Raw genomic sequence first — 15383 nt, 5'->3', positions numbered from 1 at the left:
CTCTCCCATTCCTGCCCCAGGCCTGGCTCTTGCCCCTCAGTGTCCCTCCATTCCTCCATTCAGATAAGTGATCCAAATCCTAACCACCCTTCAAGGCCCAGCCCAAATGCCATGGCCTTCAGAAGCCATCCCGGATCTTTCTCTCCCTACTCTGAACAGCTAGAAGTAAGACTCCTTTCCCCAAACTCCCTAGCATCTCTAACACTTCAACTGAAGCCCTTGTCACTTTCACTCTGTGTTTTGCTTGTGTGTTCACTCCCCTACTGAAGACAGGAGTCTCCTGGACTCATCTTTACAAAGCAGGTGGGGCGTGAAGGAAGAGGTTTCGGGGAGGCCAAGCGTTGTAGGCATGGGATGCCTGGCTAAACGCAGGACAGTGAGGAAGCAGAGGGGGGCTGAGGCTTTCTTAAGGAAAATCTGGAAGGTTGGGCGTATCTTTTGAAAAGAAAAATCAGGACATTCCACAAGAGGATGCAGCTGGAGATATATAAGAGATGGCTTAGTAAAACAAAAAAGTTTTTTCAGGCTGAATCAAGTTTTTCCCAGCTGTCGTTGCTCAAGCTAGGAAATCCGTGCCTTGGGGAAAAGCGCCTGGCTTGGGAGGGGGCGCTCAAAAGGGATACTAAGAGAGGCTCGGGAGAGCGACTATAGCTGAGGAGCACTAAAGCAGTAATTGTGGCAGAGTACCAAGTGGTACAGACAGGTACACGGGCTGTGAGCGGAGAGAAGGGTGGGAGGTGCGAACCACGTGCGCGCTACGCGATCTTCATCGAATAATAACCTGTATTTATATGCAAATGTGTTCGTTTATGCAAATTAGCAGTGGTCTCGGAGGAGGGTTTTTCAGTCTAGAGCTTGTGCAGTCATTGAAAAGGAGACGCAAAGCCGTCCCAGGGGTCCCGACGTCTGACTCGCCCCTGGGAGCTGGGCCGGTTCCAGAAGGACGGAGACTGACCCAGCTCGGATCGCAGAAACAGGCGAGCAGCGTCCCCACCCGGAGAGCAGCGGGGCGCCCGCACTGTCGCGCATGCTCACTCCTCCTTCCCGCCCCTCCTCGGGAAGTCCGCGAAACTCAGTGCGCAAGCGCCATCTGTCCGCGCAGACTCCTCCCTCAGGGGCGGGGAAAAGCGGGGCCCAAAATGGCGGCCAGTCGCTACCGGCGTTTCCTTAAGCTCTGTGAGGAATGGCCAGTGGACGAGACCAAACGGGGCCGGGACTTGGGCGCTTACCTGCGGCAGCGGGTAGCACAGGCCTTTCGGGAGGGAGAGAACACCCAGGTGACCGCACTGTGGGGTCCGCCTGCGGCGGGAAGGCGGCTGGGCGAGGGGAGGAAAGGACGAGGCAGGGGCGGGGCCCACGGGCGGGCTAGCGGCAGGCCCGCGCATGCGCGCGCCTCCCTCCTGGCCGCACGTGCGCACGGGCCCCCTTACCCCCCCCCCCCCGCCCCGGGCAACTACCAAGAGTGACGACCCTGATGTCTGCTTAGTGCCCTCAGCTGGCTGCACCTGGGAATTACCGGAGAAGCTTTGTAAAAATCGAGATGCCTGGGACCCTTCAGCCTTATTGAGTCAATCTCTGGGGGTGGCGTCTTGGCCTCAGTGTTTTCTTAAAGCTCTCCAGGTGATTCAGGGTGCGGCCGGGTTGGAGGCGCACAGCACCAGGTGTAGGGGTGACAGTCGCAGGCTTATTCCCCTGACACGGTGCCATTACCTCGCAGTGCTGTGCACTGACCAAGCTGATCCCAAAGGACCTCTGTGGGGCCCCGCTAAGCCCTTCTGTGCTTCCGGAGCCCGTGTACGCCGGTGCAGCAGGTTTGGGTTCTCCACGTCCGCCCCTGTGTGTGAGTAGGAGACCTGCATTCTCGCTTGCCTCCAGGTTGGTGCTGCAGCAGCCCTGGGATTCCTGCATTCATGTTGTACCTATTTATTGACCATCCGCCACAGACCAGGACCTGCGCTAGGTGCTGGGGAGACAGCGTGGAATTAGACAGATGAGGTCCTGCCCACAGGAAGTTTGAGTTTACATTCTAGTTCAGGACATGGTAAGCAAGTAGACACGCATAAGACAGTTCAAATAAGGACCATGATGGTTATAAAACAGAGTAGCATAACAAAAGGGTAATGCTAGTTATGATAGTCAGATAAGGCCTTACTGAGGAGTAACATAGATGAGACCTAAGGGAAGAAGATGAGCCAACGATGTACACTTGGTTGGAAGGGCATTCCAGGCGGTGCAAAGGTCCTGAGGCAGAACACAGATTGGTATGTTAGAGATCAGAAAGGAAGCCAGAGTGACTGGAGGGCAGTGAGTGAGATTGAGTTTGCCAAGAGCTGAGGTCAGGGGAGGCCAGGAGCCAGGCACAGTAGGGCCTTAGAGGCTCTGGTTAGGAGTTGGATTTTAGCATAAGGCCAGGGAGAAGCCGTTAGGGAGGTTTAGTCAGGCGACTGATGTGACTCCACTTACTTTTTTTAAAAGATCACTCCAGTTGTATATGGTGAAGGGATTATAGGGGGCAAAAACAGAAACAAGAAGGCTGGAGAAAAGGCTACTCTGGTAGCCCAGGGAAGACAGGGTGGTGGCTTGGATGATGGTGGCAGCCCAGGAGATGGAAGTGGCTGGATTTGGGTTGCAGTGTGAAGGTTGTGTCAGCAGGACTTGCTGATATGTTGATGTGGAGTAAAGGGAAAGAGAGGAACCAAGGACACACCTAGATTTTTCTGGCCTGAGCAACTGGGTGGAAGATGGTGTCATTTACTGAGATGGGAAAGACTAAAAGAGGAACAGGTGGGCTGTGGGAAGAACATCTTGAGTTTGGTATTAGACACGTTAAACTTGAGATGCCAGGTAGACTGACTTCCAAGTGGAAATGTCAAGGAGGCAGTGGGATATTTGCCTGGGGCTCAGGCAAGAGGTCAGAGATATGAAATGAGATACATGCACACACAGCCTGAAGAAATGACTTGCAAAACTGGGCCATGACCTGTCAAAGCAGGAACATGTTTTCTTGCAACTGAGCCCAACACAGAACCAAGCCAGCCCACCTACTGGAGCAAGAACATGCCCAGTGTTATCACTGTAACTGGATCGCTGATTGGATGGTGGGCATAGATGGAGTGTGTGGCCCAGGCTTCTGTGGGGAAGCTGGGGGGTTGCACTACACTGGGAGCCCTCACACCTTTCACAGTGGTCTTCACTGACCCAAAGCATAAGGATCTTGAAGGCAAGAATCATAGCTAGTCCCAACTCTGCAAACCCGATAGACTTTCTAGGGCTCTGCTCCCTACGTATCTGAGTTTGAGCTTCCTGAGAATAGGGATGGTGCCGTTATCTTTCTCCCCCCCAGTGTCTAGTATAGCTCTTGGCACATAAAAGACAGTAAATGTCTGAATGAATAGATAAATGATTGCTTATGGCTCATGAGACAGAAATCATTTGAATATAGTTGCAGATGCAGCAGAACTAGATGGAGAGAAGTAGTGAAGAGTGAGAGAGAGTATTTCTGTGCCCTAAGTTTGAGAGCTTACTGTGGGGGAACTGCAGGAACTACACAAGAGGGATGTTTCCTGGTCCTGCCCACCAGGGAGCTTATAGTCGGGGAGACGCATGACTTCCTCTAACGAAATTCAGGGGGTGAAACCAGCCAGCAGAGAGGCCGACAGAGGCTAGACCGTTAGGGAGGTGAGAGTGTGACACTCCCTACTTCACTGTCAGTATAAGAGGAGCCAAAAAAGGAAGGAGAGCTTTCTCTTTGGGAGCTGTCGTCCTTTGTCATCACCTAGGGAGATAACTCTGATCAGTCGGAGGCCCACACAGATTTGAGTCATGGCTGCAGATGCAAGTCATGGCTGGGTTGATGGTTGCGGAGGAGCTGATGGATGCGGCCCTGGTGGAGAGAAGCAGTGCATCATGATGGCAGCGGGCACATTACTCAGGACCACTGTCGGGCTCCCTCATCCCGATGACACCTAAGAACGCGCCTGGGCTTAGTAAATCTTTGTGATCATTTTGTAGGGGAGCAGCCCCTTGCTGGAATAGAGAACAACACTGTGAGTCACTCCCCCTGACACCCCCGGATCATTTAGAAAAACCTTCGGAAAGAAAGGGAGTTCTGATAGACTCTTCATGGAGCTGGCAGCCGGCGGGATTCGACCCGGTTGGCTGACTGGGGTGGACGCCCCCTTGGTTATGCCAGTTGCCAGACAGACAGGCCTGGAGCGGGAGGCGGCTCTGCTCCGCAGCCTCTTTCTTCCTGTTGAGGAGACAGGTGGGCCGTCCTCCTCTCGGCCTCTGGGCTTCCTGCATCTTAACAATAACTGAACACACGCAGGGCACTCTTCTGCATGCGTGATCTCATTTAATTTAATATTAGTGCAGCAGAGTGAGGTAGCCATGACTATGGCCATTTTACAGATGAAGAAACAAGGTCAGAAAAATACAACAACTTACGCGGGGTCCCTGGGAGTTAAGTGACAAGACAAGTGAGAAACAGACCCAGCTCTCCCGGCCCTGATCCGGCGTTGCCTCCCTGGTGCCTGATCTTTCTCAGCTGCTGCTCCTTCCGAGTTGTTTCTTCATGTTAGAAAGGCCTCTTGTTCCGTGAACAAGCCACTCCCTTCCCCTCATTCCCCGCTCAAACCTTTTTGGACCATGGACAGTTTGGATAAAGAATTAAACAGCTTCCTGTGTTTACCCACCTGCTTCTCTGCCCCAGCCACTACCTCCCCAGTGCGGGCGGAAAGAAAGATGGGCCTCGGGTGGGACACCAGCGCAGAAAAGCCCAATTCATGAGAAAGCGAATTAATCATTCAGACTCGAAACCAGAGTAGAAAACCACTGCCTCCATTTGTTCCACCTCTAATTGCCCTTTGGGGAGGCTCTCCGTCCACCCGAAACCCACCGAGAGGGAGCGATGGTAGAAAGCAGGAACACACTTAACACCTCTTACACCCTCTATCCTGGTGTGTAATTTTTTAAAGTTAATGCTTGTGGATTTTGCCCCTTTGAATACAGCTTCCTGAAGAGAACACGTGTTCCCTGCAGCCCGAGAGCTTAATAAAAGAATCACGACATGGGGGAAGATGCAGAACAACTGTAATTGTTGACTTAAGTGCAGAGAAAGGAGCAGAGCCTTCTAACAAGCTCAATTAGGTGCACAGGCAGCTCCCTGAAAGACCCCTGACTGCACCCCAGCACCCACTTATCTAGCAAGCGGCACAGCTTTGAGGAACAGTCTGGAAATGCTGCCACCCAGGAAGGGCTCACCCCCCAGGGAGTTCTTGTAATTGTATTATATCCAGGTTTAAATAACATTGGCCCTGTTTGAAAGAAGTTGAACTTTGTCTGAGGTTTGCAGTAATGTAAATGGTATTTCCCACTCCTCAGAGGAGAATTCACAGGTTTTATATGATGCTGTTTTCTCAGCCGTTGGTCGAGGCCCGGTCTTTGGCATTCCTTAGGGTGGCAGGGAGCTGGCTGCCCTCTGCCTGGGCTATGCTGGCTACAGTGACGCCGTCTCAACACTGCCTACCCCCACTAGTGGGCCCCCTGAAGTCTAGTTTTTGAGGAATGGCCTCAGAACAGAGTATGCACTTTTAGTTGTAATATTGAACCCACTGCAGAACAGATGTGAGGAGAATCCTCTGAGAGGGAATGCAGACATCTCCATCTCTTCTCTGCTGGTTCTGGATGGAGCTGGTGAGTTAAGGCGGTGTTTAGACCAGGGGATGGTGGTTGTCTGTGCATGTGTGAAGATGTGGGTGCTCCTCCTAGAGGGGTAAATGGTCAACCACTGTCACTGGGTCTGCACTTCACTCAGAGATCCTTGAGTCTGCCTATTGCCTCCTGGACAAGTGGCAGGCAGTTTTGTGAGGCCTCTGCTGTCCTCTGTTCCTTGGTCCCAGCTTGTGTTTCGTCTCTCTTCTTGCCTGGCCTCAGCGCGAGTGTCTTCTCATTGTCTCCCAAATTGGCCATAAGTGGTTCTAAACATGTGAGAACCTAGTGCACTGCGGACACCCCCTCCCCTCCTGCCCCCCAAATACACGGGGCTTGCTAAGAATTTGGTGGTGTTCCAGGCCCTTGAAGCACTCCTTGGCTCAGCTTAAGCCTCTGCCTGCCTGAAACATCCTTGTCCCCCTGCCTTCTCATGCCTGCTCCTCTCAGGCACTCCTCTCATCCCCGTCCACCTAGGCCCAAGTCTGGCTCAGAAGTCTGCACTCCTCAGAGTGAGGGCCTCTGGCTCCCCCTCACTCTGTGAACTGTCACTGCAATGAGACTTGACCCTCCCTGCCACCCCTGCCCTGTTCACGGGCCTGGTGACCAGCCCCCGCCTCTGGTCTCCTGTAACTCTGGCCCTCAGTTACACGCTGCCCCGGGCCATGTGTGATTTTTAGTTCGTGCATATCTTGTCTCCTCAGCTTGATTGACAGCTTCTCCAGGTTCTGGGCGGCGTCTCCTTTATGTCCCTCCACAGTCCCCTGGCAGAGCACTCTCCATAGTAGGTGCTCAAGAAATAGATGTTCAATTGAATTGAAGGGAATAGGCTCCCATTACGGAATGAACTCATTCCAGAAGTTCATTACCAAGTCATGAAAACCTTTTTTCATAGATCCTCCTGGACCGAATCCAGCTCTACCTTAATTAGCAAAGCAATTTGCGACACCCTTTCCCAAAAGTGCTTATGCGTCCCTTTGTGTGACTAGAATAGGGGCCGCTGTACCAATTGCTGTCACCACCCAAAATTCAATTTTGAAAATCGAAATCAGTGCCTGCGGCAGTGATGTAGATTTGTATTTTTAAAAGTTTAATATAGTAAAGAGAAATTTACTGACAACTGAGAAGGGAAGTGCAAAAGGAGCCAAAATAGAGCCATAAAGGACACTTTGTCAGCTGGACATCTATTTTATTCACATTTGGGGAGCAGAGCTGAATTTTTCATAATGTCCCACTGCTACCTTTTTCAAACCCAGTGCCGCTGTTAGTCCCAAAATGTCCGTAATCTCGTTAGGTGTGAATGCAAAATCAGGTAATTTAAAGCTTGTGTGTAAGAATATTTCTAAAAGGGTATAGTACATTTCATCAGGAAAACTGTATATTTCAAAACTTAGGAATGTTTGTGCTGGAGTCTGAATAAAGTGTAGCATGCAGGTGTGTGGTGAGGCTTCTGGAATTAGACAAGTATTTCTATTGATGTTCTTTTAAGTAGTAAGCGAGACTTTTTTTAACTGCTGAGCTAGGGTTGGGTGTGACTAGAAACCCAGGATTGGCCATGGCTCCGTATCTTTAGGCCGTAATAACTTGGCTAGAACCTGGCATACTTCAGACTCCCACATCCTCCACATACAGACACCTTCTGACCTCAAATGGGAAGTTGGGTGACAAGTTCATCTAAATAACCAGGTGCTTGGTTCCTTCTCAGAGTATTAATTGAGCCCCAGGCATTATGTAGCATTTCTGGGAGACTATCTCTTTAATAGTGAAGGGATTTTAAGAGGTTAGGGAGCCCAGAGAGCCACTTTGTTTTTCCGCACTCAGACCCTCTGCTGTTTGCTCTCACAGGAGCAACGCTCTGCAGAGGTGGCCCCCACCTCCCTCTGTGCGCCTCCTGTCTGCCCTGCTGCCCTGTCAGAGATGGGAGAAGATGGAAGGAAGAGGACCCCCTGCTCACCCCCTTGAGGGTATAGTAGGAGGTGGCTGAGTGGCCCCCTGCCGAATTCTCGCCACTAGAGAAGTTGAAGGAGAAACAGGAGGGGCTTCCGTCAGCAAGATTTCTGAGGGCGAGGATCTGGTCGGAAGGCGGGTTTGGTCAGGAAGCGGTCTCTGGGAGTGACGGCAGCCGTGGGAGCCCAGGAGAGAGGCGCTGGGAGGAAGGCAGTCTCTCTCCTAGGAGCTTGGGTGGGAAGGTGGTTGGATGCTGATAGGATGGGGCGATCCGGATGAGCGGCCATTAGGGAAAGAACGGGTGCAGCAGACTCTCTTGGCAGAGACCAAGCGTCGGTGTCTGAGCCCCACCGAGCGCCCCCGTGGAGTGCTCAGTGAGCGCTGAGAGCCATCGGGGTCAGGTCAGAGTGAAGCCCTGGCGATTTCCCATCCTTGCATCACTTCCCTCTCTGGCCGCACCCATCCTGATAATGTCCTACCTGCATTCCCTGGGCAGCCACTTAAGCTGGTGCTGTGCCTGGAGAGCCCCCTCTTCCTTCTGGTAACTCCCGCTCCTCCTCCGCCCTTACCCTCCGGCAGGCATTCCCTGGCTCCCTTGGCAGCGTCAGGGGCCCTCCCCGTGCCCCCAGCACCCTTCATTCCACCGTCACCAGGATTGTCCTGAGCTGTCCTCTGTCCCCTTGTAGTTGTGAGGGAGAGGCCTGTGTTTACTACTAGTAATTGTAACAAAAACTCATCACTCACATTCCATAGTGTTCCAGGCCCCGAGTTCAGAGCAGTCTAGGCATTACCTCGTTTATCCCCACACCACCCTCAGAAATAGGGACTATTATTATCTTTTCTTTTAAAAGAGAGGTTAAGTTGGCCAGTACGCTTCAAAAACGTCAATGCTTGAAAGACAAAGAAAGGCCAAGGAGCTGTCCCAGCTAAAGGAAGATAGATACATGACTGATAAATGCAGTAGGTGATCCTAGGCCGAAAGGATTTTTTTTCTGTAAAGATTGTTACTGAGACAATTGACAGAATTGGACTGTGGCCGATGGACTAGATGAAAGTATTGGATCAGGATAAAGTGTCCTGAAGTGATCCCTGAATTGTGGTTATATAAGAGAATGTCCTTGTTCTTAGGAAATACATACTGAAATAGGGAGTGAAGGGGTCTGTGCTCCAACTTGCTCTCAGCCGGATCAGGAGAAAAATACATAGATATAGAGATAGAGAATGACCAGGCAAATGTGGCAAATTTTTTTAAAGTGTTGGGGGAGATTGAGTGATTTGCCCAGCATCCCTAGCTGAGAAGTGACGGTCAAGACTGGAGCCCGGGCAGTTGGACTCCACCGTCCTCACGGCCGTGGAGACGGTACATGGGCCGAGCACGCTGTAGGCTCTCGGTGCCAGTCTTCTAAATTTATGAGTGAGCGCACCTGCACAGGTATGAAGAGAGCAAGGAAAAGGCGAAATGCACAATTGTTTGATAATCTACATAATATTCTTGAGAACTTGGCGCTGGTGTCATTCTTTTTCCCTGTGTCTTGTAGCTTCTGCTCTTCTGTCTTCTGTGTTAGCTCTTGGTTGTACAGCCCTGCTGAAGACATAATGCTCAAAATGCCTTCCTCCCAAGAGCGTGCTGCAGAATTCTGTTCCAGGACTTTCCCTGGAAACGCTGCCCAGCAGGGAGTCAGAACTCAGTCACCAGCCTCATGGTTTTCCCTCTGTTGTTTCTTTTCAGCCCCTAGCCCCAATCCACTCGAATAATGCCTTTGATTATTATTCAGCAAACACCGACTCCCTCCTAGCCCATTGTCCTTTCTCTTCTGATATGGCTGTCTGGGCATTCTCAGGACGAGTGGCTCCAGCCCGGCCCCGGCGATGGATCAAGTAGAATGAAATGATGGCATCGTCTTTTTTGTTTGCTGTAAAGTGGGGACCTCGTTTGACACGCACATGGAGGCAGAAGCGGAGCTGCCTTATTAAAGCGCTTAACTACTGATTTATTTATGCTCTGCCTTTTTTGAGAAAGGATTTAAGTTGGAAAAAAATCCTTCATTTGAATTCTGGGAAGAAACATAAAAGAGAAAGTTTTGTTCTGGGGAGCTTTCAGGATTCTTGGCAGAATAATGTAAGAAACTATAGATAAATTCTAGGAAAGGAAAACTGAAAAGAGCTGAGAGAGAAATACCTCTCGTGGTCGTCCGCGTGTTGCCGGCTTCCCTGGAACTCCCGGCAGGGGCACCGCTGTCTCGAGCACCCCAGGTATTTTTTTATTTTCCCCTTTCTCTTCGCAAGGCCGCAGTGTTGGGGACCTAGTCCTTTCCAGCAGGCCCTAACTGGACTCTCCTTCCTGGTTCTCCTCAGTTCACCTGTCTCAGCCTAAAATACTGCTTTCTTCAGGTTTCCTTGTAAAATTTCAACAGCTCCCCACCTTAGCATAGATGAAAGCTCAGGTGATTTTCCACCTTTCATAAAAGAATCTTTATTTAATACATTTCATATTGAAGGTTAAACTCAAAAAGCTCTTTCTTTTCCTCCGGCCAGGCTCTTTTACCTGCATATTCAGGCCCTCAGCCAGACAGGCTGGTTGGAAGCGCAGATAGCCTTCCTACCTCCTCTGCCTTGCCCACGACATCCCCTCCACCAGGAAGGCCCTCTCCTTTTTCCCTTCTGCTCCCAACTCCTGCGCGTCCTTCAGAGCCCAGCCTAGTCTCGCTTCTGCCATACACTGACCACTTGAGCCCATGGGGACTCCCCTCTCTGGCTTCTTGTAGCCCACACTGCCCGCCGCGCTCCCTTTCTGAGGTGTGCCCTGCCAGTGTTATATTTTTATTGTGGTGGTTCACGAGGCACAGATTCTCAACAAATATTTGTTTGCCGGTCACTTGAGGAGGTTTTTCTGCAGGCTGGGGAGTTGACGAGCTGGAGCCGTCACTCCACAAAGGTGGTTTCTGATGGCGGGAGCTGCAGGCCAAGTTTGCTTCCCATGGAGGGAGCAGCAGTGCTGAGCTGCGGGCCGCTCCTGTGAAGGCCTCTTTCAGTGGGGTCCTCCCTCAGGTACAGACAAGGGTGGTGGCAGGGCTGGCGTCATCACTCCCTCGGGACTCTCTGTTTTCCAGATTGCGGAGCCTGAGGCCTGTGATCAGATGTACGAGAGTTTAGCACGACTCCATTCCAACTATTACAAACACAAGGTGAGTGGGCCACAGTCTCTACTTCCCCAGCTCTCTGCCTGCAGATGACCAATGAGAACGAGTGAAAATCTGATTATACAATGTTTTGTAAAGAATTGCAGTTTGGCAACTATGGCATACAACTATCTACTGGGGCTTTGGGGAAACCAAAAAAAAAAAAAACAGGAGGATTGGCAATAGATGTTAGCTCAGAGCCGGTCTTCCTCAGCAAAAAGAGGAGGATTAGCATAGATGTTAGCTCAGGGCTGATCTTTCTCCCAAAAAATAAATAAATCAAACTGTAGGGGGAAAAAAAAAGAATTGCAGTTTTGCTACTTTCAAATGTAAGCAGTAATTTCAGCCAAGCCAACAAAGGTGCCTGGTAGAGGCTTTGAGGTCACCTAAATAAAACCTATTTATAATTTTGAATAAAAGTCATGTATTTTATATGCCAGTACATGCTTCTGGGTGTATCTGACAACTGCCGGATCTTATCCACGTTTTCCCGGCCACTCTGATGGAACTGGTATTTCCCCACATTCTGGTGATAAAGATGAGGTGAGAAAGTCCCGTCAGACAGAGCTGGGCTTTTCCTTGGCCCTGACATGATTCCCGTCAAATTCCATTTAGCATGGCTTTTCCCAGGCTTGAAAAATGTGTTCAGTAACTCCACAAATATACGTGGCCAAATGCCTCACTTACACGGAAGGGGATTTCTTCAACACCCTCGAAACTCAGAGTGTGGTCTGTGAGCAGCAGCATGGGCATCCCTGGGGGCTGGTTAGAAATGCAGGATCGTGGGCCCCACCCAGCCCTCCTGAATCATAGCCTGCATTTTCCAAGAGGATTCATGTGCACATTCAACTTGGAGCCGCCTGCTCTCGGTGATACCAATTCTTGTGAGGCCGAGTCTTTGACCTCCAGGTGGCGCTGCTCTCTTCCTTGCCAGGCCTGTGGCCTCTGGCCACCCACTGCCCAGTGCAGGCCCGTGAACTGTGGTTAGAGAGTGAGGCTTCTCTCCAGGATCGTCAGGTCTCAGGTTGTGCGGCAGAACTAATCTCTCCCTTCCCTTCTGTCTTCCTCTCTGCCCCGGGTGCCAGTACCCTCGCCCCAGAGACACGAGCTTCAGTGGCCTGTCCGTGGAAGAGTACAAGCTGATCCTGTCCACAGGTATTGAAAGCACAGTTGCCCTGTCTGGCTGGTTTGCAAATGATTCTTTGAGTTTGAGCGGCCAAGGGGACTTGTCCACTAAGACAGCTTTGCTTGATGGAAAGTCTTGTGGAATAGCCCAGAGGAAATTCTGAAGCTACAAGGCTCATGCTTTTTGGCCAAAGACTATGGAGAAGGTCAAAGGCATTATTTAAAAAAAGAAAATCCATCTTTAGAGCTTTTCATTTCAAGGCTGGGCAGCAGGCAACCAAGGGAATACGTGTTTGCCAAATGGAAGTAGTTGAAATCAGGATGGAAGGAAAATAATTTTATTTTATGGTCCTAAGGGGGCTTTATAAACGAGGGTTTTAATTAAAACAAAAAGCCATTCTGTAAACGTGTATGGGGATATCCGCCTAAGAGTTATCCGACCCAGGGGACGTGGCCGATGGTTAGATATGGGCTTACCTAGGTAGGTTGGAGCCATTGGTAGACTCCGATTAACCAGGAAGGAAATACGCTGCCTAGCTCACCCCCTCCCTACTTCCCCATCTCCATTGTCACTGCAGGGGGAACCCAGGTTGAAGTAGGCAAGTTCTGGAAAATTGCTATTTTTATGGCCAAGGATCCTGTATATAAAAATAGGCTAACCTTTTCTGGGAGGGCATCGCCCTGAAACATTCGCCTTCTGGTACTCTAGAAATTTCTCTTTCCTATTCCTCTGAGCCTTCAGGACCTAAGTGTTGGGGATTTGGCCTTCCAGAAAACTCTCACCTGAGCAGATTAAAACCTGGTAGCGTCACCTGCTATTGTGTGTCGACTTTGATCCTATTTTTATTACAGAACTCTCTGGAAAACTGGGGTAAAGATATTTTGGCCAGGCAGGATCACTTTATTGGCAATTTTTAAAAGAATATATATTAAAAGAATATTAAAATAATATATATTAAAAGAATATATATAAATTTATTCCCATGTCCCTGGGCCTATGTAATTACCAGCATTAAAACAGTGTCATCGTGAGGGCCCTGGAGAGTTTGAGCAAAGTTTGAACTTGAAATTAGAATGAAAATAAGTTCCAGAGGCCCAGCCTCTGCCCTCTTTGTCAAGCCTCTGTGGGGTTGGGGTTGGGGTTGGGGTTGGGGGTTGGAGAACAGGCCGCAGCGAAGGAGGGGCGATGTAAGACTCCCCGCCACTGGCCTGTGCGACGGCTCGTTCTGGCTGAGAGCTCAGCTCCAGGAAACTTGCTGATAATTTGTTTTCATAGCAAGACTCATGTTTTTGTTGCAACTGTGTGGAATAAGCTTACTGAATGTTTCCTCTGACGGGGCAAGAAAACACCTCGCAGTGTTCATAGTGAGAGGACTTGAGGGCCTGGTGAGTCTGGAATGTGGCTGCGGTCTGGGCCCCGAGTGTGTCCACCCTGGGCTTGGGGTCATGGGAGAGTCTAAAGGGAGGCCTCATGGCTTGTAAGTGGACAGGGATCCCTCAGCGTCCCATTTTGTGCCCCACAAGAAAACCTGGACTTCTGGAAAAGTCCCAGGTGGGATGCTGGGCTTGTGGCTGAGGTACAGTACGTGTCCTAATTTAGGCAAGAGCCCACTGACAGTATTAATAAATAACGTAAGCAACCTTTTTGTTCAGAAAAGCTATTCTTTTTCTCCAGAAGTTTTGTTAACAGATGAAAATCCAGGCTATGAAATTGAAACAGTATTATGTGAAAATCTAAATTCAAAATACAAGTAAAATGGGGGCCGGCTCCGTGGTGTAGCGGTTAAGTGCGCACACTCTGCTGCTGGCGGCCTGGGTTCGGATCCCGGGCGCGCACCGAGGCACTGCTTGTCAGGCCATGTTGTGGCGGCGTCCCATATAAAGTGGAGGAAGATGGGCACGGATGTTAGCCCAGGGCCAGTCTTCCTCAGCAAAAAGAGGAGGATTGGCATGGATGTTAGCTCAGGGCTGATCTTCCTCACAAAAAAAAGAAAAAAAAATACAAGTAAAATTAGGTATCATAGAACTTGAGCCCTAGAGAGACTGTAGACCAGTGGTTCTCTACTGGGGGTGATTTTGCCCCCCAGGGGACATGTGCACTGTCTGGAGACATTTTTAGTTGTCAGAGCTAGAGGCCGGGGTGGTACTGCTGGCATCTAGGGTGTAGAGGCTGAACATCCTATATGCACAGGTCAGCCCCACAACAAAGAATTATCTGGCTCAAGAGGTCGGTAATGCCAAGTCTGAGAAACCCTGCTTTGGTTCGTGTGTGTGTGTGTGTGTGTGTGTGTGTGTGTGTGTGTGTGTGTGTGTGTGTGTGTGTGTGTGTGTGTGTGTGTGTGTGTGTGTGTGTGTGTGTGTGTGTGTGTGTGTGGTTCGTGTGTGTGTGTGTGTGGTTTGGTTCGTGTGTGTGTGTGTGTGTGTGTGTGTGTGGTTCGTGTGTGTGTGTGTCTGTGTGTGTGGTTCGTGTGTGTGTGTGTGTGTGTGTGTGTGTGTGTGTGTGTCCGTCCTCCATTAGTTCCTCTAATTCCCACAACTTGCGAGGCAGGCGTTTTTATCTCCACTTTACAGATGACGAACCTGAGGCCCAGAGGGTAAAGCAATTTGCCTGAGAGGACCCAATGGGGAAATGATGGGCAGGGATTTGGACCTAGGTCCACCTCCCTTCCTGGTGCCTGCTCAACTCCACAGCAAGTTACTTAACCTCCCTCTGCCTCGGTTTCCACATCTGAGAAATGGAGATAGTAAGGTCTGTGCGGCACAGGCCAAGTTCTGAGAGAAAGCATCTGGGCATGTGGGTTGTGTGGCTGACACTGCAGTGCCATTTCTTTGTCCGCTCAGGTGCAGCAGGGCAGCGAAGGCCATGCTTAGATGCTGAATGATGCTCCGACGTGAGCAGAGGCCACCATGAGGGTGCAGCGTGCTTAGCACAGTCCTGGTCGACCAGTGCTCAGTCCACGCAGGCAGTTATTTTTCTAGGACCCTATCTGACTTGCTTATCAGAAGTTGGGTCTACACTTCCCCTTTTCAGGAACACACTGAAAAGCAAGGCAAGCTTGTATGGCGAAAGCCCTGTGGGGCCAATCTATGTAATCAAATTTTAGATCAATCTCTCTGTCTTGTTTGTGTTCCCCTTTTGCAGACACCCTGGAAGAGTTTAAAGAAATGAATAAAGGCATGTGGAAGAAACTGCAGGAGAAGTTTGCCCCCGGGAGTCCCGAGGAGAAGCAGAAGACCTGGGCTCATTCCTTATCGCGCCCGCGTACCTAAGCGTGGAGTCTTGCACGTTGCCATCATAAATAAAACCGCCCTGATTACCCCTGTCCTCAGTTTGGGAATCTCGTCTAGCCTTCACAGAAAGGAAGCCCTTGTTGCTCTCAAGAAAGCTAGAGCCTGAGCGGGGATGCCGTTGGAGCATCCGCC

At 50.4% G+C, this 15383-nt stretch overlaps 1 protein-coding gene across 3 annotated transcripts; it reads left to right on the top strand.

Annotated features, from left to right (window-relative positions):
• The first annotated feature begins 1081 nt into the window (after positions 1-1081).
• Positions 1082-15283, top strand: UQCC2 (ubiquinol-cytochrome c reductase complex assembly factor 2). 3 transcript variants are annotated; one of them, XM_087438469.1, is made up of 4 exons: positions 1082-1277; positions 1718-1875; positions 10767-10841; positions 15103-15283. In XM_087438469.1, the coding sequence occupies exons 1-3, from the start codon at positions 1140-1142 to the stop codon at positions 10807-10809; spliced, it is 339 nt and encodes a 112-aa protein (XP_087294595.1). In that variant the 5' UTR covers positions 1082-1139; the 3' UTR covers positions 10810-10841; positions 15103-15283. The 3 variants fall into 3 exon arrangements, with proteins under 3 accessions (XP_087294595.1, XP_087294594.1, XP_004424315.1); XM_087438468.1 differs by lacking the exon at positions 15103-15283 and adding an exon at positions 11921-11930 and having other exon boundaries at positions 1093-1277; XM_004424258.3 differs by lacking the exon at positions 1718-1875 and adding an exon at positions 11921-11990 and having other exon boundaries at positions 1109-1277.
• Positions 15284-15383: the final 100 nt, after the last annotated feature.

The sequence above is a fragment of the Ceratotherium simum genome, chromosome 13 (genome assembly GCF_057802395.1).
Source record: "Ceratotherium simum simum isolate JZ-2026a chromosome 13, ASM5780239v1, whole genome shotgun sequence".
NCBI lineage: Eukaryota > Metazoa > Chordata > Mammalia > Perissodactyla > Rhinocerotidae > Ceratotherium > Ceratotherium simum.
The sequence above is the reverse complement of the archived record's forward strand: the minus strand, read 5'-3'. Positions and strand labels throughout refer to the sequence as shown.